This window comes from Pelodiscus sinensis, chromosome 17 (assembly GCF_052426305.1).
Source record: "Pelodiscus sinensis isolate ZL-2025 chromosome 17, ASM5242630v1, whole genome shotgun sequence".
Classification (NCBI taxonomy): Eukaryota; Metazoa; Chordata; order Testudines; family Trionychidae; genus Pelodiscus; species Pelodiscus sinensis.
Genome location: NC_143068.1, coordinates 15,061,756 through 15,089,431, shown reverse-complemented (window position 1 = coordinate 15,089,431; position 27,676 = coordinate 15,061,756). Strand labels below are relative to the sequence as shown.

The 27,676-nt window shown below is 45.7% G+C and overlaps 1 protein-coding gene across 1 annotated transcript; it reads left to right on the top strand.

Annotated features, from left to right (window-relative positions):
- Positions 1 to 830: 830 nt before the first annotated feature.
- Positions 831 to 27,676, top strand: NPEPL1 (aminopeptidase like 1). Its single transcript, XM_075901134.2, has 12 exons — positions 831 to 1,050; positions 5,967 to 6,152; positions 7,846 to 8,016; positions 13,113 to 13,202; positions 14,036 to 14,117; positions 14,348 to 14,490; positions 15,780 to 15,857; positions 20,222 to 20,322; positions 20,949 to 21,072; positions 24,336 to 24,512; positions 25,645 to 25,755; positions 26,873 to 27,676. The coding sequence occupies exons 1-12, from the start codon at positions 901 to 903 to the stop codon at positions 27,029 to 27,031; spliced, it is 1,572 nt and encodes a 523-aa protein (XP_075757249.2). The 5' UTR covers positions 831 to 900; the 3' UTR covers positions 27,032 to 27,676.

Genomic DNA, 27,676 nt, shown 5'->3' with positions numbered 1-27,676 from the left:
TAAAGGGAAGACATTCTAAAAATATATTAGAAGCAAGAGGAAGAAGACCAAAGACAGGGTAGGCCCATTGCTTAGTGAAGAGGGAGAAACAATAACAGGATACTTGGAAATGGCAGAGGTGCTTAATGTTATCCTTGTTTCAGTTTTCACCAAGAACTCTGATGGTGACGGGCTGCCTAACATAGTGACTGCTAATGGAAATGGGGCAGGTTTAGAAGTTAAAATAAAAAAGAACAAGTTAAAAATCACTTAGAAAAGTTAGATGTCTTCAAGTCACCCAAGGGCCTGATGAAATGCATCCTAGAATACTCCAGGAGCTAACAGAGGAGGTAGATGAGCCTTAAATTATCACCTTTGAAAAATCAGGGCAATCAGGAGAGATTCCAGAAGACTAGAAAAGGGCAAATCTATAAAATAAATAAGAATGATGTCCGGAGGTCCCTTCCAGTTCTAATATTTTATGGTTCTAACCCTCTCCACAGGAAGGCCCTTCTTTAACTCATGAGCAAAGGTGCAAAAAGCTCAGCCACTCCCCAGCTGATGCACAGAACCCTGCGTGGATACAAAATTTTGTACGCCCCCCCAAATGAGCCTCAGCTATGGGCATTGACGGGGGTGGGGTGGATACCCACTAATGTAGAGCAGATACCGGCAGAATTGCAGGGCTCTACAGATGCTGGCGCTTTCCAACCCCCCCATGAGCGCGAGGGGCTGCCTGCCGCTTGGCCCCGGGACAGCTGGAAACACGTGGAAATCCAGCATGTCTGAGCCCCCTCCGCAGCCAGCCGCCTCCCTGCCCGAGGGCCCGGCGCTGCTGAGCGCGGCGCGGCCGCACGGGGCGCCCGAGGCAGGCGGCGCGGGGAGGCGCCCCGGGGCCGTGCCGGGGCTGCGGGCAGGAAGATGGCGAACGTGCAGCTGGAGTTCCAGGCCAGCGCCGGGGAGGCGGATCCGCAGAGCCGCCCGCTGCTCGTGCTGGGCCAGCTGAGCAACCTGCACCGCCTGCCCTGGGCCCAGCTGCGGGGCAAGCTGCAGCCGCGCGTCACCGAGGAGGTGAGGCCGGGCCGGGGCCGCGACTCCTCGCCCTCCCTGCCCCCCAGCAGCTCGCTCCGGGTCCCTGGCCGTCCGCCCCCTCGCTGTGGGTCTCCGCCGGCCCTTCCCCAGCCGGGGTGGCTGCCTGCCTGGACGCACCTTCCCGCTCCGCTGCGGCCCCTTTCCTCCAGGGCCGCAGGGTGCCCTGTGCGCCCCCCCAGCTGGCTTTCCCCCAGGGGAGCGAAGGCTGCAATGTTCCCCTTCGCTCCTTCCCCGCATTAATCACCCCGGCAGCCTGCGCGATGAGTGTGTGGGGAGGGAGACTCTGGAGGCCTGAAAGTGCCTCCTGATTGGGGCTTGGCTTGTGTATCCTGGGGATGCAGGGTGCATAGGCCCCGTTTCGGGGTATACTTTGCATGACGGTCCTTCTAGGAGTAGTCTCTCCTTCTAATCTGTTCCATCCGTGTGCAGATTTTTTCCTTCCATGTGCAGAATACATTTTTCTATCTGCACTGAAGCATGTGTGAATGTGCACCACCTGCAGAAGCACAGACCTAGCTGTGGGTGCTAATCAGCTGGGCAGCAGTTGAATTTCTCCTGAGCAGTGAACAAGCTTACAGGGAACACTGGAGTCTATCCTGGGTATCGGAGCATCTCCTAGGCTGGGCTGGGTCAGGATTGCTGAGCACTCCTCTCCTAGGTCTGCAGCAGGGCCAGCTGCCACTGCAGGGCGGGGAGGCTGCATGAAGTCAGCAAATCACAGGTGTTTGACGGGACGCTTTCATGTGGTTTCTGAGCAGAAGTAGGTTGCTGTGACTTGGAAGCGACTAGCTCCGATGGCTTGAGAGCAGATTCTGCTGAAGGGAGCCTCAGTGCCCTGCCTGAGATTGTGGTCAGGTTGCCTTCCTTCTTTGCATCCCCGTGGGAGATAGGGATGTAATAGGGTAGCCAATTAACCAGAAGCTTATAGGTTAATGCTATAGACTACATGCTTTTCTCCTCCCCACGCCCCGCCAGTAGCTTTTTTTAGTAGGCTGAACAGCAGCCTGACTCAGCACTGGCTTGTAACAGGTCTGGGACCTACCCCCGCTGCAGCTCTGCATTTAAAGTGTATTAGGAGGTAGGTAGGCAGGCAGGCACCTTGGCTCAGCTCAGACCCTCCCCCGGACAGGGGCTGCTGCCTCCCCTGTGTGAGAGGCAGCAGTGCAGGACAACAAGCAGCCAGTCCATGTGGGGAGATGGTTTTATACTGGCTTCCCTTAGGGACCTACTCCTGCCTAGCACCTTGTGCTGCTGCCATAGAGTGACAGGGGGCTCCTCGGGAGTGGGGTCAGATTGCACTGGCTGCTGGCCCCACCCCCAAGGACTATAGAATAGTCGAGTAACGAATAAGAATTCATGAGGTTACTCAACTATTCAATTAACCAATATTTAACATCCCTAGTGGAGGGCTGCCCCTGTTCTGGGGACTGGGGCAGGGGACAGGGTATTGTGTGGAAGGAGGGCTCTTGAGATTTTCAATGTCTCCTTGAAACTCACAAAGCAAAATCCTTTGCTTCTCAGTGAATGACAGAGGCGTAGCGAAGGGGGGGCAATTGCCCCCGGGCACCACGCTAAGGGGGTGCTGGGCTGGAGTGAGAGCAAGCGCATGCTGCGCAGGCCCACCTGACGCTCATGGGTGGCGAGTTATATGGGCTCGTGGTGCTAGTGCTCCAGCAGTATTTGGAACTGGGTCTCCCCTCCCCCCCCCCACCCCGCGCGTCTTCCCCCGGCCCTAGACCATTCCTGCAGTATGCAGCATTGTCGGCTCCCCCTTGCCGGTGCACACTGCCGGCTGTTGCTGCCGCCATGCTCGGCGTTTCCAGGTGATCGGGGAGACGCCCAGGCATGGCATGACGTGACGTGACATGACATCACGGCTCGGGACTTTAAAACTGCTCGGCGCTGCTTTGTGCCGCGCGGCCTAGCTCCCAGTTCAGAGTCCAGGGACTTCTGGGACCTGAGCGCAGACTCTGGGACCTGAGCGCAGACTCTGGGCCCGCAAAGTAGAAGGAAGAAGGTACGGAAGGGGGAAAAGTAGGGGAAAAGGGTGGGAGAAGAAGGGGCTTGTGCAGAGGGGGAGGGAGTGGGAGAGGAAGGCACCGAGGGACAGCCTGGAGGAGAGAGAAATGCCAGGGGGCCAAGTGGAGACAATGAGGAAAAGGGCAGGAGGAGAGGTGTCAGTGGGAGGGTGATGCTGGGAGAGGAGAGGATAAGGGCATTGGGATCTAGAGGGGGGAGAGGGAGGTGCTGGGAGAAGACTTGAAAGAAGGGGTGGGCATGAGAAAGGTGGGGATGGAGCAAGTCATGTGTGAGGGCACAGGGGCATGAGGGGAATGGGGGCAGAGAGTGGTGAGGGGGTGGGCATCAGGGAAAAAGGGGGAGGGGCAGTGAGGGAAGCAGGAGGCACCAGGAGGGTGCAGGGCTAAGGGAAGGTGCAGGTGCCAGGGGATGAAGCAGGGGTGAAGGAGAAGGGCAGACACCTGTAGGGGAGAGACCAGCACCAGAGGAGAGAGGCAGAGCAGGTGTGTAGAGGGAGGTGTTAGAAGAGGGGATGAGGAGGGGTAGCTCACATGATCAGAGTGGCGCTACTGGATGAATGGGCATGGGGGGGAGAGAAGGGCTGGTGGAGGGAGGCAGGTTGTAGGAGGGCTGAGGGCAGTGAGAAGGGCAGGAGTCAGGACAGCAGAGGAGGGTGAGGGGTTGGGGGGCAGCAGGCACCAGGAGAGATGATGGAGCAAGGGGAGGAGACATGGCAGCAGAGAGGAAACATAAAGGTTTATAAAATATTTATTAATAATTTGGGTGCCACAGTGGCACATCCAAACAAGCCCCATGAACTCAGTACTGGTGCACAGCACAAAATTCATTTTGCTCATGGCAAGATGCGGTACAAGTTCCCCTCAGCTGTGCACCAGGTTTGGGGCCGTGCCACATGGAGGCTGGGGGGGAGGGGCGGGCGGCTGCAAATTTTTCCTTTGCCCCCAGGTGTATAACACCCTGCTACACCTCTGGTGAATGATGCTTCAAATTAACTTTAAAATGGCTCCTCCCCAAAGGAATCCCGCCCTGCCCCCCCAGCAGAGAGACATTTGGCAGGTCATTTCCCCAGTTAAAACAGCAGTTTCTGGCAGGAACTTGTTGCAGTGCTGGGAGATCTGTGGGATTTGCCATGTGCCTGTAGGGAACTGATGCAACTTGAATGCTATGTGTTGCTTTGAGGTCACAGGTATTTTAGGGAGGATACTGTGAAAACTCACACACCCCAATAATACTGCGATAATATTGGTTATGAACTTTGTAACCAAAACTTGTAATGTCCCATAACCCAAGCTTAACCCCAGATGGACAGTGCTTGTGTAACGTGACTTGTGTAACTCGTTTAACGTGACTCGTGTAACTTGCGTAATGCAAACTTTATTTTAAACATTAGCTTTAATAAACATTTTCTATTGATATACACATTGTTGCTTGCCAAATGGCAAGCTTGAGACCTAAATTGCATTTTTAGAAATGGTTGAGATGTGTCCTGTTCCCACCCCCTGGCTGTTTGGATGGAATGTGTGGGTCTGTTTATATTTTTTTTATGCTCTTAATTACTTGAAAAATTACAGGACAATCATAAATATTTTTGCATTCTCATTTTTAGCTTGGTAGATTTATGGCAATTTTTTATTTGACTATGTGTTTGTCTTGTGTCTCTAGACCAGTGGTTCCCAAACTTTTTGGCATCACCCCCCCCTTTTTTTATTTTTGAGAAACCCTCCCCTCCCCCCCCTTCCCCTCCCCCCCCCCCCCCCCCCCATAGCAGCAAAACTTGTTGAGGAAAAAAAAGGAACTGACCGGGCCAAAAATAGTAGCAAAACTTATGGGAGAGAGATTGACCGGGGGTGGGGGTCACCTCGCGCTCCCCTGGAATTTCTTCACCTCCCCCCCAAGGGGGCATGCCCCCTAGTTTGGGAACCCATGCCCTAGACTGTGCTTTTATCTCTTTTTTAAAATTAAATGGCCAATGAAACAGATGTATATTCTGTACTAATAAATCAAACCAGCTTTTTATTAGTGATGTAAACAACTAGTCGACTATCCAATAAGCAAATGCTAGCGGGTCAACTAGCCTCTTCCTCCCCCCCCTTGCTGCCTCTATCAGAAAGAGGCAGCAAGTGGGGGGAAGAGAAGGCGGTGCTTCAAAGCAGCAGTGCCACGTGGAACCTGGGGCCAGACTAATATTGGGGACTAGGGGCTGACACTGTGGGGGAGTTGGGGGGCAGTGAAGGTCTGGAAACTTAGAGTCTGGCACTCAGGGCATCTGGTGGTGGGAGGCCGGCAAGGGGGTGCAGTGGATTCTGGGGTCAGTGGCTATTGTTGGAGGGTAGTGGAGGGGTGAGGGCTCTAAGAGTTAGGACTGGCACTGGGGGACTCTGGAGGCCGGGGCTTTTGGCAGGCCAGTAGCATTTTATTTGCATATCCAGTATTTGCATAATGAATATGCAAATATGTGAATAAAATATTTCTGGTCCACCAAAAGTTTGTGAATGGGCAATGTGAGCCCAGGCCCTATAGCTCCCCCTCCCCCCACTAACTCCAGTATCAAACATGTTGGGAATCACTGGCCTAAGGAGAAGGGAGCAGAGAGATGTTTGTGGTGGAAAGTAGCATGTACCTTCCTGATTAACAAATAAGTTCCCTATAACGAATTTTTGTGTGTTAAAAACACAATAAAAATTGCCTGCATGTGGATACTAACGGACCCAGCATTTAAACTCAGATGCATTGTTTGTACCTTACCACTCTCATACTACAGATAGGGATTCATCAGATATATCAAGAGTGAGGGTGATAGAAAAGTGTATTGCAGTTCTTTACTTTTAATCGCTTCCCCTTTCTCCTTCTCTCAGATATGGCAGGCTGCATTAAGCACTCTGAATCCAAATCCTACCGACAGCTGTCCCCTGTACCTGAACTACGCCACAGTAGCTGCTTTACCTTCCAGGGTTAGCAGACACAATAGCCCATCTGCAGCTCACTTCATCACCCGCCTTGTTCGAAACTGTCTTCCAGGAGGCACCAACAGATGTATTGTTGTAAGTGACACTCAGGAAGTATCTTTGGTGAAAAGCCAAGCTAAGTATCTTCTTGTATTTGAGGAAGTCTGATCTGTAGAATAAGGTCTGATCTTTGCCCACCGTTTTATCAGTGTAACTATTTCAGTTAGGGAGGGTGAGTTATTTTTTTAATGCCAAAACAGTTAAAGCAATAAAAACTCAAGTGTGGACACAGTCATAAAGATTTAGATTGATATAGCTTATTATCTTTTCCATATGAGGTTATGAGGTAGCTATACTGGCATATAGCACCTTTATAGCAATATGGCTGCATCTATGCTGGGCTTGATTGGACACACAGAACTATACTGGTGTAATTACTGGATTTGTCTAATACCAGCTGGGAAGGTATTTCTCGGTGCAAGAAGATACACTTGGTACTCAGCTGAAGTTTATGTGCCAAAAAGCTGCATATCTGGGGGAGTAGCATGGGCTGGGTCTCAAGTTAACCATTTGAGTACAAACCCGCTTGGACCTCCTGGATTGTTGGCTACTCTGCTGTTGGCATGCTCCCAGCTGCAGTGTAGACATACCATGATATGGTACAACTTTCTGGCATGGCCAAGGACTAAGTGGAAGAGCTAGTCTGCACAAGATGTTGTGAGCACCAGTTTAACTAAATCGCTTGAAGAATTGTTTTTATGATGTTTTAAAACAGATTTAAGCTAAATTGTAACGTAATGCACTCTGCATCTGGACGAAGAGTCCAAACGAAATATTTGCAGCCGTGGACATCTTGTCTAGACGAGGAGCTAAGGTGTGACATTAAGACATACTAGCAAGCGTGTTTTAAATGTTTAATGTAAAAGCAGGCACTTGCCTTTAATCCATGTTACACAACCATCTTAGGACAAATTAGAGGCACCATGCCTTGTCTACACTAGACTCTTCAAATGTGTTAGATAAAACCCACTAATGTCACACTTCCTAGTCTAGATAAGAATTTAGTTAAACTGGTGCAACAGGGGAGACTTCTTAATTTGACAAGAATTTCCTGCAGACTAGTTGAATGGTGACTTCCAGGTTACTGTCAGTAATAAAACATTTCTCTGGATAAGTATTAGGATATTTACATTTGTCACATGAAAAATTAGTTGGGAGGCCGGTTGGTCTAAATCTGTTCCTTCTGAGTTAACATTTCTCTAAAATGGTTTTCCACTGCTTTCCTTTTGTAAACGACAAGAACCTACTGCATGTTTCAGGAGCTAGAAGTTAATAGTTAGCCTTTCCTGTAGTAGTAATTTCCTGCCAGTGTGTGTGGAATATAGACAGGCCGTTTCCAAGCCTTGACCATGCTCTAAAGTTGAAATGCTTTGACTATATCAGTGGAATTAAATTAGTACAACACCCCTCTTCTGCATGGACGTACTTGCATATAGAGAAAAGTGCTAAATGGTCCTGCGAGAGAGCTCTTCCTGGTATGGGAAGTGGAGGAAGCTGCACTGATCTAAGGCCCTTTTATCCCAGTATACCTGTCTGCATGAGGGCGTGCATCAGTACTGTATAACTATTTCAGGAAAAAAGTTACCCCCAATGGAAATTGTCTGTATAAGCCAGGCTTAAGCTCCTCTTTTCTGTCCCTGGTATGTCTATCAAAGTTAACAGACCACATAATCCAGTTTTATCCTCTTCAACCTGTTATGACCCCTTTTTCTTCCTGCTTGTATTTCAGATGGTCTGTGAGCGCGCCGAAGTCTTTGCCTCAGCTTGTGCTTTAGCCAGGGCATTCCCTCTGTTCACACACCGGTCCAGTGCATCTCGGCGCACAGAGAAGAAAACTGTAACTGTGGAGTTTTTCCTGGTTGGACAGAACAATGGGCCTATAGAAGTGTCAGCGCTTAAAGTAAGCTACGGATTTTCCCTCAGTTACATTGCATGGTGTCACATTGCACCATGCATACAAAGCCCAGTTTTCTTTCCGAAATGCTACACAGCTATCAATTACTGTTCCGTATCTTGTAAATGTGGAATAGCTACTGCACCCAAGATAAGAAATGGTCACAGATCAACTCCGTTTTCTTACCGCTCATGTGAATGTAACTTTGTAGCATTCAGAATTGGTAATGCTGTAGATATTTTGCAGCAGTACTAAAAGATCCCAATCAGGGGTCAGACTCCTATGTCCTTGGAACTGAGCAAACACCTCACATAGAGAGACTTCACTTCTGTTTACCTTACGTGCCAGAAATAGGTTTTAACTTTTGGCCTAATCTTGCATTGAATTAGATATGTGTGTATGTTTCCAGGCGAAGGAGGTTACAGTAAGTTTATGCTGTTTTTATGAGGCTGAATTCTATCATTGGTTACCTATATATGCATCTCTCATTGAAGTCACCGGTAGCTGAATGTTCAGGGGCCAGAATATGCACTATGCCTAGTATTTACATGTGACGTTACATCATCTATTGACTTTATTTTCCCAGTGAAGCTTTGTAGACAGAAATGAGACACTGGGGAAATAGAGATGAGCTGCAAGTTTGTGTTACACAGTATAAATTTAGCATATCACTTGATTAGATCGGTCACTACTAATCAAAGCTCTCACTGAGTAGCATTCCCATTGCATTCTATCCTTGACATTGTCTTAGTACTCTGTTCAGTGGTCTGGAATTTGACAGTTCAATACAGATTGAAATTTAACACAGGTAATCCAGTGCAACGGCTAAACATTATGCTGGATTAACCTACATCCATGTTTCTGGCTGTGATGCAGCTAAGGAGGCCAAGATTGAGTAGTGTCACTGAGCAGACATTGTTCCCATCAGAAGAACAGTTACAAATTGTGTAGATTATGGTTTTCCTTCTGCCCTGGCCTGAGAGTCACAAAACGATGACTCTCTGGCCAATCAAGTTTTGTGAGAGGGGCAAAGAAGTATTTATAGATTGCTGAGAGTAGAGCATAATTGTCTTTTTTTTTTTTTTAAAGTGGCTTTCCAAAGTTCTAAGTGTCATTGCTATGATATCATGGATTAATCATAGAACTGGAAGGAACCCCAAGAGGTCATCAAGTCCAGTCCCCTACACTCATAGCAGAACCAAGGACCATGTAAACAAGGAATGGGCAATAAATGACCCATGGGCCAAATGTGATTCACCAGGGTTAGCCCTGGTAGGCCACCAGACACTTTATTTACCTGCGTATCTGCAGGTACGACTGCTCACATTGGCCGCGGTTTGCCGTTCTGGCCAGTGGGAGCTGCAAGAAGTGATGTGGGCTAGGCCACTGCTTCCCACAGCTCCCATTGGCCAGGAACAATGAACCATGGCCAACGGAGCTATGAGCAGCCATACTTGTACATACACAGGTAAATAAAGCATCTGGCAGGGCACCAAGGCCTCTAACCCTGTTATAGTACATCTGTTCCATGGACCACTTAACGGCCCACCCCGATCTAGACCATCCTTGACAGATGTTTGTCTAACCTGCTCTTTAAATCTCTGATGGGATTTCACAAGCTGTTATTTCCTTTCAGTCTTTTCTTTTCCATACTAAGCAAACCCAGTTCTTTCAGTCCTCATAAGTAATGTTTTCTAGAGTTTAATAATTGTTGTTGTTCTTCTCTGGACTTTCTCCAATTTGTCCACATCTTTCCTGAAATGTGGCATGCAGAACTGGACACAATACTCCATGCTGATTAGGCATCCACTGGAGTAGAGTGGAAGAATTACTTCTCATGTCTTGCTTACAATACTCCTATTAATACATCTCAGAATGATGTTCGCTTTTATTGCAGCAGGGCCAGACTGTTGACTCCTATTTAGCTTGTGGTCCACTATGACCCCTAGATCCCTTTCTGCAGTACTGCTTCCTAGACAGTCACTTCCCATTTTGTATGTGTGGAACTGATTGTTCCTTTCTAAATGCAGTACTTATTGTCCTTATTGAATTTCACCTATTTACCCCAGACCATTTTTCCAGTTTGTCCAGATCATTTTGAATTTTAATCCTATCCTCCAAAGCATTTGCAACCCCTCCCATCTTGGTATCATCTGCAAACTTCTATGCCAATATCTAAATCATTGATGAACGTATTGAACAGAACTGGACCCAGAACTGATCCCTGTGGAACCCCACTTGTTATACCCTTCCAGCATGATTGTGAACCATTGACAACAGCTCTCTGGGAATAGTTATTCAAGCAGTTATGCATCCACCTAGTAGTAACTCCATCTGGGTTATATTTATGAATAAGCAAGTCTTGCAAAACTGTATCAAACACCTTATTATCTTCCAAATGTTTGCAATGGATTCCTTAATTATTTTTATTTTTTCTGGTATAGAAGTTAAGATGATTCGTCTGTAACTCCCCAAATTGTCTTTATTTCTCTCTTCATAGATTGACACGATATTTGCCCCTTTTCCAGTCTTCTGGAATCTGTCACATTCCGTGGCTTTTCAAAGACAATAGTTAATGACTCGGATACCTGAGTCAGCTTCTTAAATAGTCTAGGATGCATTTCATCAGGCCCTGATGACTTGAAGACATTTAACCTAAGTAATTTTTAACTTGTTCTTTCCCTATTTTAACTTCTGAATCTGTCCCATTTTCACTGGAATGCTAGGTGTCCAGTCACCCTCACTCTTCTTGGTGAAAAGCGAAACAAAGAAATCATTAATCACCTCTGCTATTTCCACATTTTTCTGTCATTGTTTTTCCTTCTTCATTGAAAATATGGTGCAGTCATGTAACAGCACCTGCTCTCACCCCCAAGTGAGAAAGTAAGTGAGTAATGAAAACAAACCCAGGCAGGCAGGCTGGATCCAAGCTACAGGCAGTCCCCGAGTTACGCGGATCCGACTTATGTCGGATCCGCAGTTACGAACGGGGCCCGTCTCCCTGGTCTCCAGCAGACCAGGGGGACGGGGAGCAAAGCGGCGGAGCACGCGGGCAGCGGACAGCCCAGTCTGGGCTGTCTGCTGCCCGCATGCTCCGCGGCTTTGCTCTGCTTTGCTCCCCGTCTCCCTGGTCTGCAGACCAGGGGGATGGGGAGCAAAGCGGTGGAACACGCGGGCAGTGGACAGCCCAGCAGACCAGGGAGACGGGGAGCAAAGCAGAGCAAAGCCGCGGAGCCCGAGGGCAGCAGGACAGCCACGGCGCGTCTGGGCTGTCCCGCTGCCCCCGTGCTCCGCGGCTTTGCTCCGGATGCCTGTGGTACAGCAGCTGGGGCGCTGCCGGTTGGTCCCGTAGTGCCACTCTGGGCGCTACTGGACCAACCTGGCAGCACCCCAGCTGCTCTGCCCCAGGCATCCTGATTCAGCCACTGATGGTCAGTTTCAGCAGCGGCTGAATCAGGACGCCTGGGGCAGAGCAGCTGGGTTGGTCCAGTAGCGCCGAGGAGCGGCGGTGCTACTGGACCAACCCAGCAGCACCCCAGCTGCTCTGCCCCAGGCGTCCCCAAGTCAGCCGCTGTTGAAACTGACCAGTGGCTGACAACAGGAAGCCCCTGCCCCGGGCTTCCTGGAATCAGCCGCTGATCAGTTTCAGCAGCAGCTGACTTGGGGATGCCTGGGGTTCTTAAGTTGAATCTGTGTGTAAGTCAGAACTGGCGTCCAGATTCAGCCGCTGTTGAAACTGATCAGTTTCAGCAGCGGCTGAATCTGGACGCCAGTTCCGACTTACATACAGATTCAACTTAAGAACAAACCTACAGTCCCTATCTTGTACGTAACCCGGGGACTGCCTGTACTTGGAGCTTAATGGCTCAAAACCAACCTCTTGAGCAGAGCTTCTCAAACTGCGGGATGAGCCCCCTGGGGAGGGTGCAAATTAGAGATGTAAAATCCCATTTAATTAGTTAACCAGAGCAACCCCTGCTTGTGGGGTGCCCGGGCCCTCCATGGACAGAGGCTGTTCCCGCCAGCTAACGTAGCCCCTGTCCACAGTCTGCGGCATGTGAGGGGTTGCTTCAGCCCACACTAGTTAACTTTAATCGGTATGCCTTGCCTATTAAGGATGAGGCTTACCAATTAACTGGTTAAACATTCACATCCTTAGTGTGAATATGTGGGGACATAAGACGTTACTGGCAGCAGTACTGCCTTCTGCGTTAGCCGTTCAGCCAGCAGCTGCTGCTTTCTGCCACCCAGCACTGATGGCAGTGCTGCTGCCGGCAGCAGTTCAGAAGTCAGGATGGCATGGTATTGTTATACACTTAAATATCTCTGTGTGAACTGTTGTATGACCGTTTTAAATATTTAGTGAGCTGCATGTTTGGTTTTAGTAGGATATGTATCTGGGTGGTGACGGAAGGTTGTAAACTACTATGGACACAAAAAAGAGAGGCACGATCAAATAAATTTGAGAACCACTGTCCTAGAGTGAAATCCTGACACCCTTTTCCCTACTGAATTCAGTGAAAAAACTCTCATTGTCTTCAATGAGGCTGGGATTTCACTCCGTCAATTCAATCCAGAAAATAAGAGGTGGTCAGTGCACATCCCAGAGTGCTGGTGTCATGTACTTCCTTTTGGATACACAATTCACCAGGCAGGATGCTTCATTGTGTGGGCCAGTTTGAGATGGACCCTCCAGCGTTTATCAACTCCACTGCCTCCTCTCCAAAGGGCTATATCATTTCCACAGGCTTCCGGTATAAGCAGCTCACTGTTTATTATATGAATCCGTTTCATGCCCTCTCAGTTGTATTCATCACTTGACATTGTACGGTGTGACTGTTCAGTAGGACAGTGAAAATACTGTTACAATGTGCTGTCAGCTCATGCTGGAAAGAAATTCATTTTCCTTAGAAATTACGGCACAGCATAATTAATTGTAGCTTCAGTGTCATAGTGTGGGACTTGAGCAAGGATTTGTTGCAGTTGAGAATGGGGGAACTGCACATCTTGTGCTTTTACATCGAACCCCGTTTCTGTGCAGAGTTGTGCATTTAGTCAGCCGACTCTCATTTGTCTGTGCCTTTCACTTCTTGTATTTCTAGTGTTTGACAAGTGCAACAGAAGGCGTGAGGCTGGCGGCACGCATTGTGGACACCCCGTGCAATGAGATGAACACTAGCAGCTTCCTGGAGGTTGGTACATCTTATAATAGCCTTGCTTATTGGAAGTCTGTTTCGAATGTCATGGTTGAGATTAAATGCTGGCCTCTCTCAGCGAAGTCTTTTGCAATGGGAATGATGGCAGGTATTCCCAAGAGGCTGCAACAGGCTGGTCATTAACATTTGATCCTTGTGCAACTCAAGAGCTACTGTTGAGTTTGAGGGAAACCTAGTCGAACAGTTAGATCACAAGTCAGGAGAGCTGGATTCTCTTCTCTTTCTGACTGTGCCATTGGCCTGCTCTGTGATTTTTGGACAGGCTGATATTTCAGGGATATGGAATGCTTGCAGCTCCTATTTCTAAGGTGCTGCCCTCTACTGGAAATGAGCCCCTTAGCTTCTTTGCATTTGTTTCCCCTCTGTGAAAAGGGAATGCTGTTCGCTTACCACTGTAAAATGTTTCTGGGGCCATGGGGTGAAAGGAGCCGTATAAGCAAATTATTTCACCATTCTATGCAGAGCATTTGAGATCATAGATTTCTCTCTTTCATCATGGTCTGCTATGGGAAAAGTGTCTTCTGTGGAGATTGGTTGGCCTTCCTGTTTACAAACCCTTCTGTCAGAACTTAAAGGCCAAATGCAGCCTTCCCGCTGGCATAAATCAATGGGATCTCCACTGAAATCAGAAGAATTACACAATCATCGGATCAGCATCAGGCCCGAGATCTTGACTGCTTCATGGCTTTGCACGCAACGGGAGGGTGGGTGGGTGGGTAACTTTAGCTGTGGGAAGGCACACGCCGACTCTAATTGACTTTGGTAACTTTTTTTGTTTTATATATTCTTTTTCTATGACGACCTGAAAGGAAATCAAAAAAGTTGGCAAGGATCTTGGGATTGTTCCAACCATTATTTGTGGCGAGGAGCTGAACGAGAAGGGGTTTGGAGGTATGTCTTGCTGAAAGCTCTGTCATTTTCAGTTTATTTCAGGATAGCGTGCACCTTATTATGACTTTTTTGTTATTTATACAGATTGAGCACAATGGTATAGCCCTGAAATGCCTCATGTAACCCCAGGCAGGTTCAAAGAGACCACAGTGTTATACACCCTCCCCATCCTCTCCTTCCACCCCAAACGCCTCCCTAACAGCTTGGGATTTTCAATCTTTCTTTTCCAGGTATCTATGGAGTCGGCAAAGCAGCTGTACATCCCCCTGCCCTAGCAGTACTCAGCCACACCCCGGAAGGTGCAACACAAACCATTGCGTGGGTTGGGAAAGGTATTGTGTATGACACCGGAGGCCTCAGCATTAAGGGAAAGGTATGTACATGCCATGTCTGTAGATAGAATATGTGGCTGGGGGACTGTCTACACTTCAGCACATGTAGATGTGTCCGAATTAGCTCCCGTCTGGCTGTGTCAGATGACAAGAGCAGCTAAGCTGCAGCAGCATGTTCCGCAGCCTGGACTGCTCCATAACATAGCCAGGATCTGAATGCAACGCTTGTGGTGCCGTGGCGTAACTGCTGCTGTTTGTGCTAGCTGGGTCAGAGCTAGCTCAGGTGTGTGTACATGTGCTGCAGTCACAGCTCCCATTTCCGTGTAGACGTCCCCAGCGTCCTATTTGCACCTTTGCTAGTTGAAGTGGATAATTTAGGTGAGAAACATCCATGGAAAATGAGATGTTTTTCTGTGCGTTGAACACTTAGGTCCTTCTCATCTGTGGGGTTGCATGTCTGTAAACAAGCTAAAAGGGTGAAAGTGGCAAGATTCTGAATGTAGGGACATGTGGCAAAGCAGTTAAATGGCTGATTTTTTGCTCCATCAGTAGCTCACAGCATCAGAACAAAGCCAGAATTGAAGACTCAGTTCCTGAACCCAAGGCCTGATCTTAAGTCCCTCCAAGTCAATGGAAAGGTTCCCATCAACTTTAACTCATGTTGTCAGCAGTGTTCCTTCTAATTTTTTTCATCCATGTGTGGAATAAAATTTGTTATGTACACCAAGGCACGTGCAGATGTGAACCAGCATTAGAAACATATGCTGCCAGCTGTGGGTGCTCTGCTAATCAGCTGGGTGGCATTTGACTCTCTCCTGGGTAGCTGCTTAGTTTCCAGGGGACACTAGTTGTCAGGCCCACAGGGAACATTGGAGCCTCTTGAGTATATACTGAAATAGCAACAGAAGTTTAGTATTTTCGGGGGTAAACAGGATCCTGTGAGCCCGACAGAAATAGTGGCTGGAGAATTGACTACCTTTAACATAAAATATGGCTTGTCTGGTGTGCAGATCATGTTGTGAAAGCTTCACTTGTTAGGAAAAAAAACTCAAGCTGTTCATTTTCAGTGGGTTAGCAATAACATAGGTTTTGGGTAATGAGCTTAAGGTGCAGAGCAAAAGCCAATAGCTTGTAAAGTAATTGTAATGATAGTTATTTCACACAGAGTGAAAAACCCTCCTGATCTGTGTGCTGTGCACAAGCAGTCACAAGACCAAAGTTAAGGTTGTCTCTGAGATTCTAGTTTTAACAAGGAATAAAAACTGAGATTGTCTCCTATGTTTCTGAATTTATATACATGCGCATACATACATATTTCTGTGTTAAATAGACCACTATGCCTGGCATGAAACGTGACTGTGGTGGAGCAGCTGCTATTTTGGGTGCCTTCAAAGCCACGGTAAAGCAAGTAAGTGAAATCTTAGTCAACATAACTTAGATTGGAATTCTTGCCTAATTTCATGTATTGCCAAGAAGTGACAGTCTTGTCTAGTGCGATGTTCCTTGTCTCTCCAAAGCTCTGTTACTAGCCTTGGACAACTCGCTACACATCGGTGCCTGTCTCCTGTAAAATGGGGAGCTTGCTGTTTTACTTACATTATTGGGGTCCTGGGATTTTGTAAAGCACTGGGGCCCCAATTCGGGAAACCACGTTCCCAAATTGGAGTCGATGTGTAAGTGCTAAGTATGCTTGCAGCCTGAAGATTTCATTGATTCTAGTCTTTGGGTCCTATCCATTCTTCAGAACTGTCGGTATCTCCTGTAGCAAAATAATATCTTTGATTTAGCAGCATCCAGTAATGCAAGAATGTTGCTCTTCTCTTCCTGCGGTGTTATGCAGCGTTGCCATGCCCTGTTAATCAGCATCAGGTGTTTTCCTTATCAGCAAACAGAGAGACCCAGTAATGGATATTCCACAACCCTGTACTGGATCATGACCCGGAGTTTGGAAACCACTGGCTCAAGCAAAGCTGCTAGCTCTGTAACTCCCGTTCATTTAAATCCTACACACCCAATTCCAAAGGACAAGGCAGAATTTTCACAGTGCTTGATGAGATGACAAAAGCCATGTATGCTGTCAGCCTGACAACTGGATTTTGTTTTATTCCTCGGCCTAAGCTTTTTATGTTTAACTATGGCTCATCTAGACTACGTGGAAAATTCACAAGAGGATATGCAAATTCTGAGGGAAGATCATCTTCTGATCTTACTTTTGAAAGTGGAGCTTCAGAAGTGAAAGTAATTAAGACACGTTTTTTTTGGCAACCCACCCCCCCTTTTCCAAAAAGCTGCTTTTCCTCAAAAAATGAGGTTTACGCAGCTTTTTGAAAAACGGGGAGTTGCTGGAAAAAATGCTTCTTGATTACTTTCACTTTTGAAAGTGAGATTGGAAGAAGATATGGAAATTCAGGAATTTGCATATCCTCTTTTGAATCTTCCATGTAGTCTAGATAAGCCCCTACTATAGTTGTACCCATAGTCATCATAAATGTGCATGTAAATGCCTGGTCATTTTCATCCGCAGTTACTGGAGCTGTGCAATACGGCAGTAAAATTAGACTAGGCAAATTAAGCCTGAAAACTTCTTTGTATTTCTCAGAAAATCCAGGCCTATATAATTGTAAACACTGAGATTCTGTTGCTTAGTTTTAAAATATAGAATAAAGTTCAGGTAAATAAATCCAAAAAGAAGCTTTCTTCAAAGTTGTAATTTGGACAGTAGGGGAGTATTCATTTTAGTTACTGATTTGAGGTATTTCAAACGCAACATAGAATCTACAAGAGAAACCAACAGGATTCAGTCATCTGTCAGGGGACATTTGATCATGTTTGGGAATGTCCACTTTTCTAAGCACTCGCATAGCTGCATTTCATTTTCAGAGGAGTAAATGTGCAACTCCCCAGGGGAATTCCTTTTCTGTAACATGAATAGAAAAGTACTTTGTGTGTGTGTGCAGAACAGCCAGGGGTTCGCGTTGGCAGTGTCTCACGTATCCCTTTATTTGCAAAGTACCTCAGCTCTGGAAAGCGTGAGGTTATTTGATGATTCCTTGCTGCTGTCCATATGTAGGAATAGTTGTGGGCTTCAGTTTACAAAGTACAAAGAGCCAGTTGAACATAGTTTAGCCCTTTGGACTTAAGACCATGAGCTGGCTCAGCAAGTCCCAGCATCTCTAGCAGGTGAAGCTTATCAAAAGATTCCTTGTGAAGCTGACCTTTGATACAACCAGGCAGTTGTTCCTTTTAAAAGCAGGGGCTGCTGTTGAAAACTGTGAAAGGGAATGAAAGCAGATTTATTAAGACACTGGCACCTCTCTTTACTCCTTTCCTTCCTCTAAATAGCACCTCCTTCTTCCATCTCAGGGCACTCAGCATGTTGCATACATGAAAACAGTGATATTTTAAAATGTCACCAAACCAAAAAAAAATACAAACTGATTGTAAATCAGAAAAAAAACAAAATGGAAATTAATCAGCGAAAAAAGGGGAATGAAAAATATGAATTACTAGCAGGCAAGGCCCGTTGTTGACCAGGCAAAGTCATTTTGTGTAGATTACACTGATAGGAAAGTTCAAGAAATTAAACACATGTAATAGAATTTTTTTATTAATGTGCTTGCAAAAGGGAAGTCTAAGAACAGTTTTGCATTTGTAGGATTTCAACATCAAACATTATTCATGTTGTTGAATAATTACCATACACAGTACATTTGAATCAGAATTTCATAAAGCTTCCTTTACTCTTTCCATAACTAATTTGAATTATTTTGTGATTTGTAACAGTACAAATTTTCTTTGCACTAAAATGACAATTGTATAAGCGACTTGATTTTAATTTTGTTAGCAAATATTTTTTATGAACTCTAATCATAATAGTCATGGCTTTTTTCTGATGGAAAAACAAAAATGATTATTTAAACCTTTCACCCAGCATATTCCGGTAGTGCATTCAGCTAATTTAAGCGGTGGGATTGTTTATGCAAATGTTGGTATCTGTGGGGAGGGACTGCAGGTGGGGGCTGCTTTCAAGCACTGATTAACCAGTACCCAGAAAGCAACACCCGGTAAGATAAGTATGACTTTATTTTGCACAAACAAATCCACATACTTACTCTTCAAATATATATAATTCGCCAGCTCCTCTGGGCATGCTGTGTAGTATCACTTGACACAAAAATAATGGAAAACACAAGCATTATAAAATAAAAGCCTACTTTGTAACAAGTCTTTATAATTGTCATGTTGAAAGGATTTATTTTATGAATCTTTTATATGTGGTTACAGAATTTTAAGTAGCTAGAAATATTGGCCCAGATGTCCCTAATCTCAGGGATTTGAGCATGCCTTTAGGGCTGTGTTGAGATTGAACATGAGCAGCAGCATGTCTTTGAAAATCTGTGCTACTGTTAATTCATATAGTAGTACTCTGGTTTTATGTATAAGGATCTTGTACTTAATTGGGGCTTGACTCAAAGCCCACTGAAGTCAGTTAGAAGACACCTGTCAACTTGAATAGGTTTTGGATTGGGTTGACCCTAATTAGAACTAGTCAAAAAGAGCAAAAATAATTTGCAAAAAACTTCTCGTTTACTTTTATCAAAGAATCAAATTTCACAAAGTTTCAACCAGCTCTGTTGATGCAGACACCTTGAAGAGAAGACACTTGAATTCTGATGTCAGAGAGCTGAAGGTCAGATGAGACTGCTACATCCTGTAGAGCAAGGCTACTCAACACGCAGCCTGTGGGCCACATGTGGCCCACAGCCCATTTGTTTGCAGCCCACAATGTGGTTTAGGTTTATGCAGGGCTCTACGTGTGGCCTGCGGGTGGGATCCTTTGAGCATGGAACACACTCCACAATGGCAAGTCAGTCTAATGATCATCAGTTGATGTATGTTTTAGTAGTTAAATTCCCAGACTGTCTTTGCTCATTAAAAGTGCTGTCACATGGATGGAAATTTGGTAAATATTGCATTTTATTAATATTAGCAGAACTTACTTAAATGGGGCCCCTGTGTTGTGTAGTCTTGCCTTAATCTTTGCATTCATGCCCATCAGTGTGAAAGAAGCTATTTGCATATATAATTGCATATATATTTGCAGGTAAATGCATTAAGTTGCGGTCCCCCAGCATGTGCTGTGAGTATCATTGGGGCCCCGGGGCTTCCAAAGTTGAGTAGCCCTGATCTAGTCTGACCTGGATGTCACAGACTGCCAGCAGGGCATGGCAGCCAGCCCCTCAGAAATGAGACCAGCATAAATGAAACCCGCAGGAGACTAGACTTTAAGTTCCCAAGAGGGAAAGAGGCTGAGCTGAGTGATTGGTGCAGCTGGCAAATGCTTTTTGGTTCCCCACCTAGCGCGCACGCACACACACACGCACACGTTCTCTCTTCTCAGTATGTGCTGTTTTCCTTCTGTTAGGTTCCTTATTATCTCTTCACGGAAAACTCAGAAGCTACAATCTATCCATCATTATACTGTCTTTTTAATTGTTTGTATTACCAAAGCACCTGGGATCCCTAGTCATGGATTAAGACTCCATTGTGCTAGGCGCTGTACAAACACAGAGCAAAACGCTCTGCCCCGATGAGCTTCCCTATCTTCATACCAGCTCCAGGCTAGAAGCCGTTCGTTGCCAATTGTTGCATGTGATAAATGTATTTCATGGTACTAGTTCTAGCTAAAATCCCTAGCCCCTCACTGATTTCAGTCCTAATAAATGACTGTGTACCCTATGTTGAAATGCAGCTCTCCTCTTATTGTTACAGGGCTTTAAAGACAATCTTCATGCTGTTTTTTGCTTGGCTGAAAATTCTGTCGGGCCTAATGCAACAAGACCTGATGACATCCATGTCCTTTACTCAGGAAAGTAAGCATTGCCCCTTTCATAGACTTGTGTAGTAGTGCTTTGTCTCGCCACTCTCCCCAGGGGCTGCCGGCTCTGCTCCCGGAGAGATGGCTTCACTGCGGCAGCAAAGCAAAGCCTCCTCCCTGGGAGCCGGACAGGCAAGTGCTGCCTGCTCCGGTCCCGGGGAGGCAGGGGCTGGTGGCCTAGCTCCCAGGGAGGCTTTGCTGTGGGCTCCGTCGTAAAAAGCTGAGCTTCATACTGCAGAGCCTGCATTGTGTGTAACTTGTGTCGCCACGTAGATTTTTAGCGGCTATGCGGTTACCGTATTAAATGCTTTTTAACATCCCTCGTATATATTCCTTTTTATTCTGGCCCCATTGTGCAAGAGACTGTCTAAACCCAATGAAAAGCTGGCCCCTGCCCTACAGACAGTAGGATCTGTGATCAAGCCAATGCTATCTGTTCAGATGTGCTCTGTTCTGGAATTTTAGAGAATCCCTTACCTCACATCAGAAGTAAATGTGTTTTCTCTATATGTTTTGCTTTACCGCAGCGTTGGATCTTAGAGCTGCTGAGTAGAATCTCTTTGCTTCAGGTTGGTGAGGAGTGGAAACGTTGTATTAAATAACCTGTTTTTTTTCCCCTAGAACTGTAGAAATCAACAATACTGATGCAGAGGGCAGGCTGGTGCTGGCTGATGGAGTAGCCTACGCATGCAAGGATCTTGGAGCAGATATCATTCTTGACATGGCCACTCTCACTGGAGCTCAGGTACTTGTTTGCAATGCCTCTAGGATGCTGGAGGGGACAACTTTGCACTGTAATGGTGCTTTTTTTGTTATTTAAAAAAAAAAAGTGCCGGTACTCCAGGGAAAAAGTTGTTGAGCTCTGATTGGAGGTGCCGGTACTGCATACCGGGCAGTACCATCACAAAAAAAGCACTGCCTGTAGGTTTTCCATTTTCAGCTACAAACCATAGGTCTCTACACCTTGAGCTGGAGAAATAACTCTTGGCTAGCAGCAGTAATAGGCTGTTATCCTTTTCATCGGGAGTGGGGAATCTTTTTGACCCACAAACAATCAGTTTGGGCCACACACAGTACCATGGGGGAATTCAGCTTTTCAGGGGTTCTCCCAGTAGCGGGGCAAGCTGGTGCTTGGCTCCAGCCAAGCAGGGGGTTTATCAAGGGTCAGAGCTTCCTCTACACTCTGGTGTGGGGGCAGAAGTGAGGGGTACAGGAAGGGGCTCTGAACTGGGGCAGGGATGTTGGCGTGAAGGAGGAGGTTTGGGGTTCAGGTTCCAGGAGGGAGCTCAGGTTCGGACTGTGGGCTCCAGCCAGATGTGCTTACTTCCTGGGCCTGAAGCGGGACTAAGGCAGGCTCTCTGCTTACCCGGCTCCACACTGGTCCTGGAAGCAGCCAGCAATGCACATTACATGCTGCCCACACTCACAGGTGCTGCCCCCGCAGTTCCGCTGGCCGCAGTTTCCAGGGTGGGGGCAGATCTTGAAGTTTCCCTGCTCGTCCCTGCGCCTAGGAGCCACAAGGACAGGCTTGGGGCTTCTGGCCCACAGAGTGGAGACTTGGCAGGGGCTGGGTGAAATGAAGCAGCAGGCTGGATCCAGCCCACAAGGTACAGTTTCCCCAACTGTTTTACATGGGCCAGCCACCAATACAGGGAATACGGCACATTTTGCCAGCATCTTACAGTTATAACTACATAAGTCTGACGTGGTTTGTGTACCTTGTGGGCTTTTATATCTCATACATGATTGAGTAAAAAATGGACTTTTATTCAGATAGAATTAAAACTCATGTAATTAGCTACTGGCAGTTTTGTAGGTTTCTCCTTGTGAGAACTTGAAACAGTGTTTAAAATGCTGTTTTCTGTGGTCTCATTCTGATCCAACTGAAGTCCCTGGGGCTTTGCTAAACTGGAGGTAATAATCGTGAATAATGGTGGATGGATGGGTGTTTCTAAATTCAGGCCAGCAAATTTGACTCGTCCCCTTTTCTTAGACATGAGACACATTTCACTCCTTCGTGCAATGTTAGGTTATGTCTACACTTCTGAGGGGCCTTTTTTTTGGAAAAAAGGCTGTTTTTCTGAAAAAACTTCACTTCCGTCCACACTGCAATTGCGTTCTTTTGACAAAAAATCAAAAGAACAGAAAGGTTTTTCCGACATTGGTAAATCTCTTTCTACGCGGAAGAAGCCTTTTTCTGAAAGAGCTCTTTCGGTTTCGGGAAAAGGCATGTGTGGATGGGGAAGAGGGACTTCTTTCGAAAGAAGAGAAAAGAGGAAAAAGCACGAGTGCTTTCGAAAAAGCAGATTGCTTTTTTGATGCACTTTTTCTGTGTGGACACTCTTTCAGAAATCTTCCGGAAAAGCTTCTTCCAAAAGAAACCTGCAGTCTAGATGTAGCCTTAGGGTTTATCATCATAGTAAGGACAGGTAAGAGAACTTTGTGTTTGGCCTAGCAAAGTTTCTCTGATGTTGCAGGGACATTATAACTGAAGCTGGATATTTTTTAGCAGTTAGAAGAGCTAAGTGCAATATGAGATTCAGATTAGTGGGCCAGGCCTTTGATGTAAATCACCCTAGTTTCTTTGAAGTCAGTGTAGCTGTGCTGATCTCCACCAGCTAAGTATCTGGCCCAACATCTGCAGGTAGTTATTTGACCAAGTCTTGATTTATAGAGTATATTATACACAAAACACAATATTAATAGAAAGGTAAAAAGTGACAGTGAAATACTGCTTTTAGACTGCAATTGATTGAAAAATCATTGCACCACTATAAAATTTGTATAGAAGATAGCGTGGATGGGTAGTTATAGAGATCTGTCATGGATGATTGGGGGTAGAATTAATCTTCATTTTTGAAACTGGGTAGATTTATGGCAGCATGTTTCTTGTACCCATCAGGGTGGTGCATGCTAATGTTACAGCAGCCTTCTGAAAACTTGCCTTTTATCTGCCTATCTGCCCTATGATATCAGTCTGGAGGACTCTAACACTAGGTAGCTCCAGGTTTCAGGACAAATCAAGACCCAACTGCAGATGTAAGGTGAAATGACCTTTCCAATAAAGGTTGCTGCATGTACAATGTCCATGTTATCTGCACTTGACGCAAAATGCTAGGAGAGTGGCATGTGCTTGTTAGCCATCTTATTTATAATTAATTGCTAGACCAACAAACATGGAAATGTAACCATACAGCCATGTTGCTTGTTGGCTATAAAATAGGGATGATAAGTAGCGGTTAATAAACTAATTGTGTAGATTGTTGGCTTTAAATTAGGGATGTTAAGTAGCAGTTAATAAGCAAATCAGCGGTTAATAAGGAATTTCCATTGACTACTGGATTAGTTGATAAGGGTGTTAGCTGCTAGGGGAGGCATGAGCTGGGACTGAGCAGTTCCAGCTTGTGCTGGCTCTGGGACTGCTGCGGCTCTGCCTTTTAAATGTACTAAGAGCCTGGCATTTAAAAAGCAGAGCCACAGTGGTCTGGGACTCAGTGCAAGCCGGGACTGCTTAGTCCCGTCTCACACCAGGTCCCCCACTGCGCCTCTGCCTCCCCTCTCCCGCCGCAGAAACAGTGCTCCCCCAAGCCTCTGATACAGAGGCAGCAAGGTGAGGGGAAGTGAGTAGTCAAGTAGTGACTCGACTGCGCTTATTGGGTAGTCAACTAGTCACTTATGTCCCTACTATAAAACCCAGGGAGATGTTTGTGTGTCTGCCATTGTGCTAGACCAGATAGACTTTTTCACTGTGAAATGGAATTCTTTTCAGAAATGTTGAATGTTTTGATGATGCCCAGAACCCCACTGTTTATTTATAACATGTCAGTCTTTTTCTTTAGTTTTCAGATACGTTTTCTCAGTGGGTTTGTCATTGATAGCCATGTTGCATGGCAGGCCACTTCTAGCAATAAGTAGGCAGCAGAAGATTGCTCTAGCCAGCAAGTCTGCTAAAGAGATTGGGACTAAACCCATATTAACCCTACCTGGTTGTGCCTTATCCCTCACTAGGGAATTGCCACAGGGAAATATCATGCTGCTGTCCTCACCAACAATGAAGACTGGGAGAAGGCCTGTGTTATAGCTGGCAGGAACTGCGGAGACCTGGTCCATCCTCTCATATATTGTCCTGAACTCCATTTTAGTGAATTTACCTCTGCTGTAGCCGATATGAAGAACTCTGTGGCAGTAGGTTTTTTTATCTTTTATTCCCCTATTTAACCAGAATTGTTCATGCCACACTCCCGGTGCACATTCTGCATAATGTACCTATGGTAGGAGGGGCTAAGATACAAAGACGTTGCATTTCAAATGTGCCTTGTCGTTTTAAAGACCTGCCCATCATTGACACTTGCAAACAACTCTATTTTTGACAAAGGGAGCAAGGCCTGGCCTCAGGTCTGGCTGTGGTGACCTCAGCTGGTGACCTTGATAAATCTAAGTTAAACAAGTGCCAACATGTTAGGGAGGTTGCAGTTGGTCTGATGGAGAATTCTGTATTGCTTTCTTAACTGCCACATGCATTGTGGCTGTGTAATCCCTTCCTTCTGTCTGAGTAAAAGTACAAGTGGTTCCTTTAACAAAGGAAAAAGAGAAAACATGGCTGAGTGGGGAGAAACGGCAACTCCAAAAAGGCGCAGCGGGCATTAGCTCACTCTTGCATACCTGAAAACTTGCTGGCATATACTAGGGATGTGAAAGTGTAACCATGTACACGATTAACTGATGAGCCCAGGCTTATCAATTAATGTGCATGGTTAAATGCCGCCTCCCCCCACACCCCCATGGCCTTTGTATCAGAGGTAGGCAGGAGCGAGTGTTTGTGTGTGTGGGGGGAAGTATTGCACCCAGGGAGCCACCCCCTCTCTTTCTTCCCCTCTCCCCCCTCATGTAACTGCTGAAATTTTCAGAGGTTACACGTTTATTTGAATAAACGCATTTTAACATCCCTAGCACATACTAAGGCCATTCTTAAGCTACTAAAAACAACGAGTACCTTAAAGACTGACACATTTATTAGGGCATAAGTTTTTGTGGGGTGGTGCCCACTTCGAATCCATGAAAGCTGATGCCCTAATAAATATGTTAGTCTTTAAGGTGCCACAGGATCCCTCATTTTTGCTGAAAGAGACAATCACGACTACCCCTCTGAACGTTATGCTATGTTGCTTTTAAGAATGTTTTACAAAAGATGGTTTTGTACATTGTCTCGTACAATGGCGGGTAATGTTAGGACATTGTTAGAAGTTACTTTTAGAAAAGCAATATTTTAGAGACCAATTATATAGCAAAAACTGATTTGTTTTTACTGTTTTTCCAGGATAGAGAGAATAGTCCGAGCTCCTGTGCTGGGCTTTTTATTGCTTCTCACATTGGTTTTGATTGGTCTGGTGTCTGGGTCCATATAGACATTGCAGCACCTGTCCATGCGGTGAGTGAGTTCATTTGTCATGTGAAATTTCATCTGCTTGCTCTTTTTGCAGGGCTCTCTGACAGAGATGAGGGTGATTTAGACAGACAAGAACACTTTTTGTAAGAAGTAAGGACTATACAAAGAAATCCAATTTCAGAAAGATACCTGCTTTATTCTGGCAGCTTAATTTCAGTTTTTATTTAAAAATTAATCTTGGACTGTTACCTAGTCTAATTTCTAATTTGCAGCAATATGGGCATTTTTAACCCAATTTATGCTCCTTCTACATGTTTAAGAAATGAGTATATAAAATATATTGTGGTTAAGTGACCTAGGCCAGTATCTTTCATTGTGGTTGGACAGAATTTTCTTAGTCTCTTCCCAGTTGGGCTGCCTATCAAGTTTTTGTGGTACTCTATCTGCTCCCTCTAATGCCTCAGCAGATATTTTCACCTTTACTCTTCTCTTGCTAACCAGTTGGCTTTAAAAAGAACAAATCGTGCAGCTGGATTTTCTTTTCTGGTATTGAATTGTGGATCCTCTGCCCTGAGAGAGGTTAGACTAAATACAAGGAGTCATTGTCTCTCTCTGGTGCAAATCAACTATACACTGCCTTGTGCTAAACTACAGCAGAGTGCAAATGTCACCCACTTACCCATATCAGCCGTAACAAGAGAGAGTACAGTTCCAAAGAGAGAGAGAGAGAGAGGAGGCTGCTCTTATAAAGGAAACATGTATTACTTCCGATTCCTTTGTAGATCAGTTTCATAGAATAGGTTCTTGCTTTGATGTTAAGATCAATGTAAAGGATGCTATAGCATGTTCATTTGGACATTACACACTAGACTGGGACTTCTGCATTAGTTTCCTTTGTCTGTGTGGTGCCCACTGTTCTTATTAAGCAGCTGCCAACTTCTTCAGAGTTCTTCCACCAAGTGCTATCAGTTAAGATTTTAGCAGCACGAAAGGTGGATTTTTCCAAAGCAGCCCAGGGTGTTGGACTTCTCACTCCCACAAGTACTTTGGAAAATGCCACCCCAAGAACTCACGCAGAGTCCTGGTTTGGCGCTCTACCTGAAAGTGTCTCTTACATTCTACTAGCAAAAGAGCGATATTAAAAGCGTTTTGTTTCTAGGGCGAACGAGCTACTGGCTATGGAGTGGCTTTGTTGCTGTCCCTGTTCGGCCGTGCATCGGAAGATCCTCTGCTAAACATGGTGTCCCCCCTAGGATGCACTGGAGACTCTCCAGATGATGAGATGGAGAGAGATTCTAAAAGGCGGCGCCTTGTTTAATGTTCCCCTGTCCTTTCTGATAGTGCGCCTGGATTACCTCACTTTGCACTGATCCGTTCTGAAGCAAAGAAAATACCACATGTGGGAAATTGCCTTTTTTTATTGTCGTGATGAGATTACTTATTTCTGATGTAATGGCCTATTCTTTTAAGGTTTTTAAAATTATTGGTGCACACAGTTACAATATTGCCCCTGCAATCTCTGAGCTCCACTAGCTTTATTGGCGAGAGGGAAATGTCCTCCTTAAAGCACCTCCCAAAACTTGATGAGTGCATTAATGCATGAATAAGCAACCGCAGCTCTTGCTTACCAGGCTGTTACTTTAGGTGAAGTTGTATTGATGCTTACAACGCCCACTACTTCTCACAACAGAGTTATGTGAGGAAGAAGAAACCACTGTTGGCTTGGGTTTTTCAATGGCAGTTCACCTTAGCAGCAAAGAAGGTTTGATGGGAAAAGGCTTTTTATTTTAGTTAAGTGCTGTACCTGCATGTTAATCTTTTGCTGAGCATTAAAATCAACAAAAGAGTGGGCCAAAACACAGTTCTGTGTCACCCTTCCTCTCTCAAATAATACAATATGTTAACTTGAAGGGGGAAAAAAATAATTGTTGGAACTATGAATAAACTTGGTTTACACAGCAAA

Coding starts and splice junctions, on each gene's coding strand:
- NPEPL1 (XM_075901134.2), top strand. CDS start 901: ATGGCGAACGTGCAGCTGGAGTTCCAGGCCAGCGCCGGGGAGGCGGAT. Junction 8,017..13,112: donor TAGAAGTGTCAGCGCTTAAA/GTAAGCTACGGA, acceptor TTGTATTTCTAG/TGTTTGACAAGTGCAACAGA. Junction 25,756..26,872: donor TTGCAGCACCTGTCCATGCG/GTGAGTGAGTTC, acceptor TTTTGTTTCTAG/GGCGAACGAGCTACTGGCTA.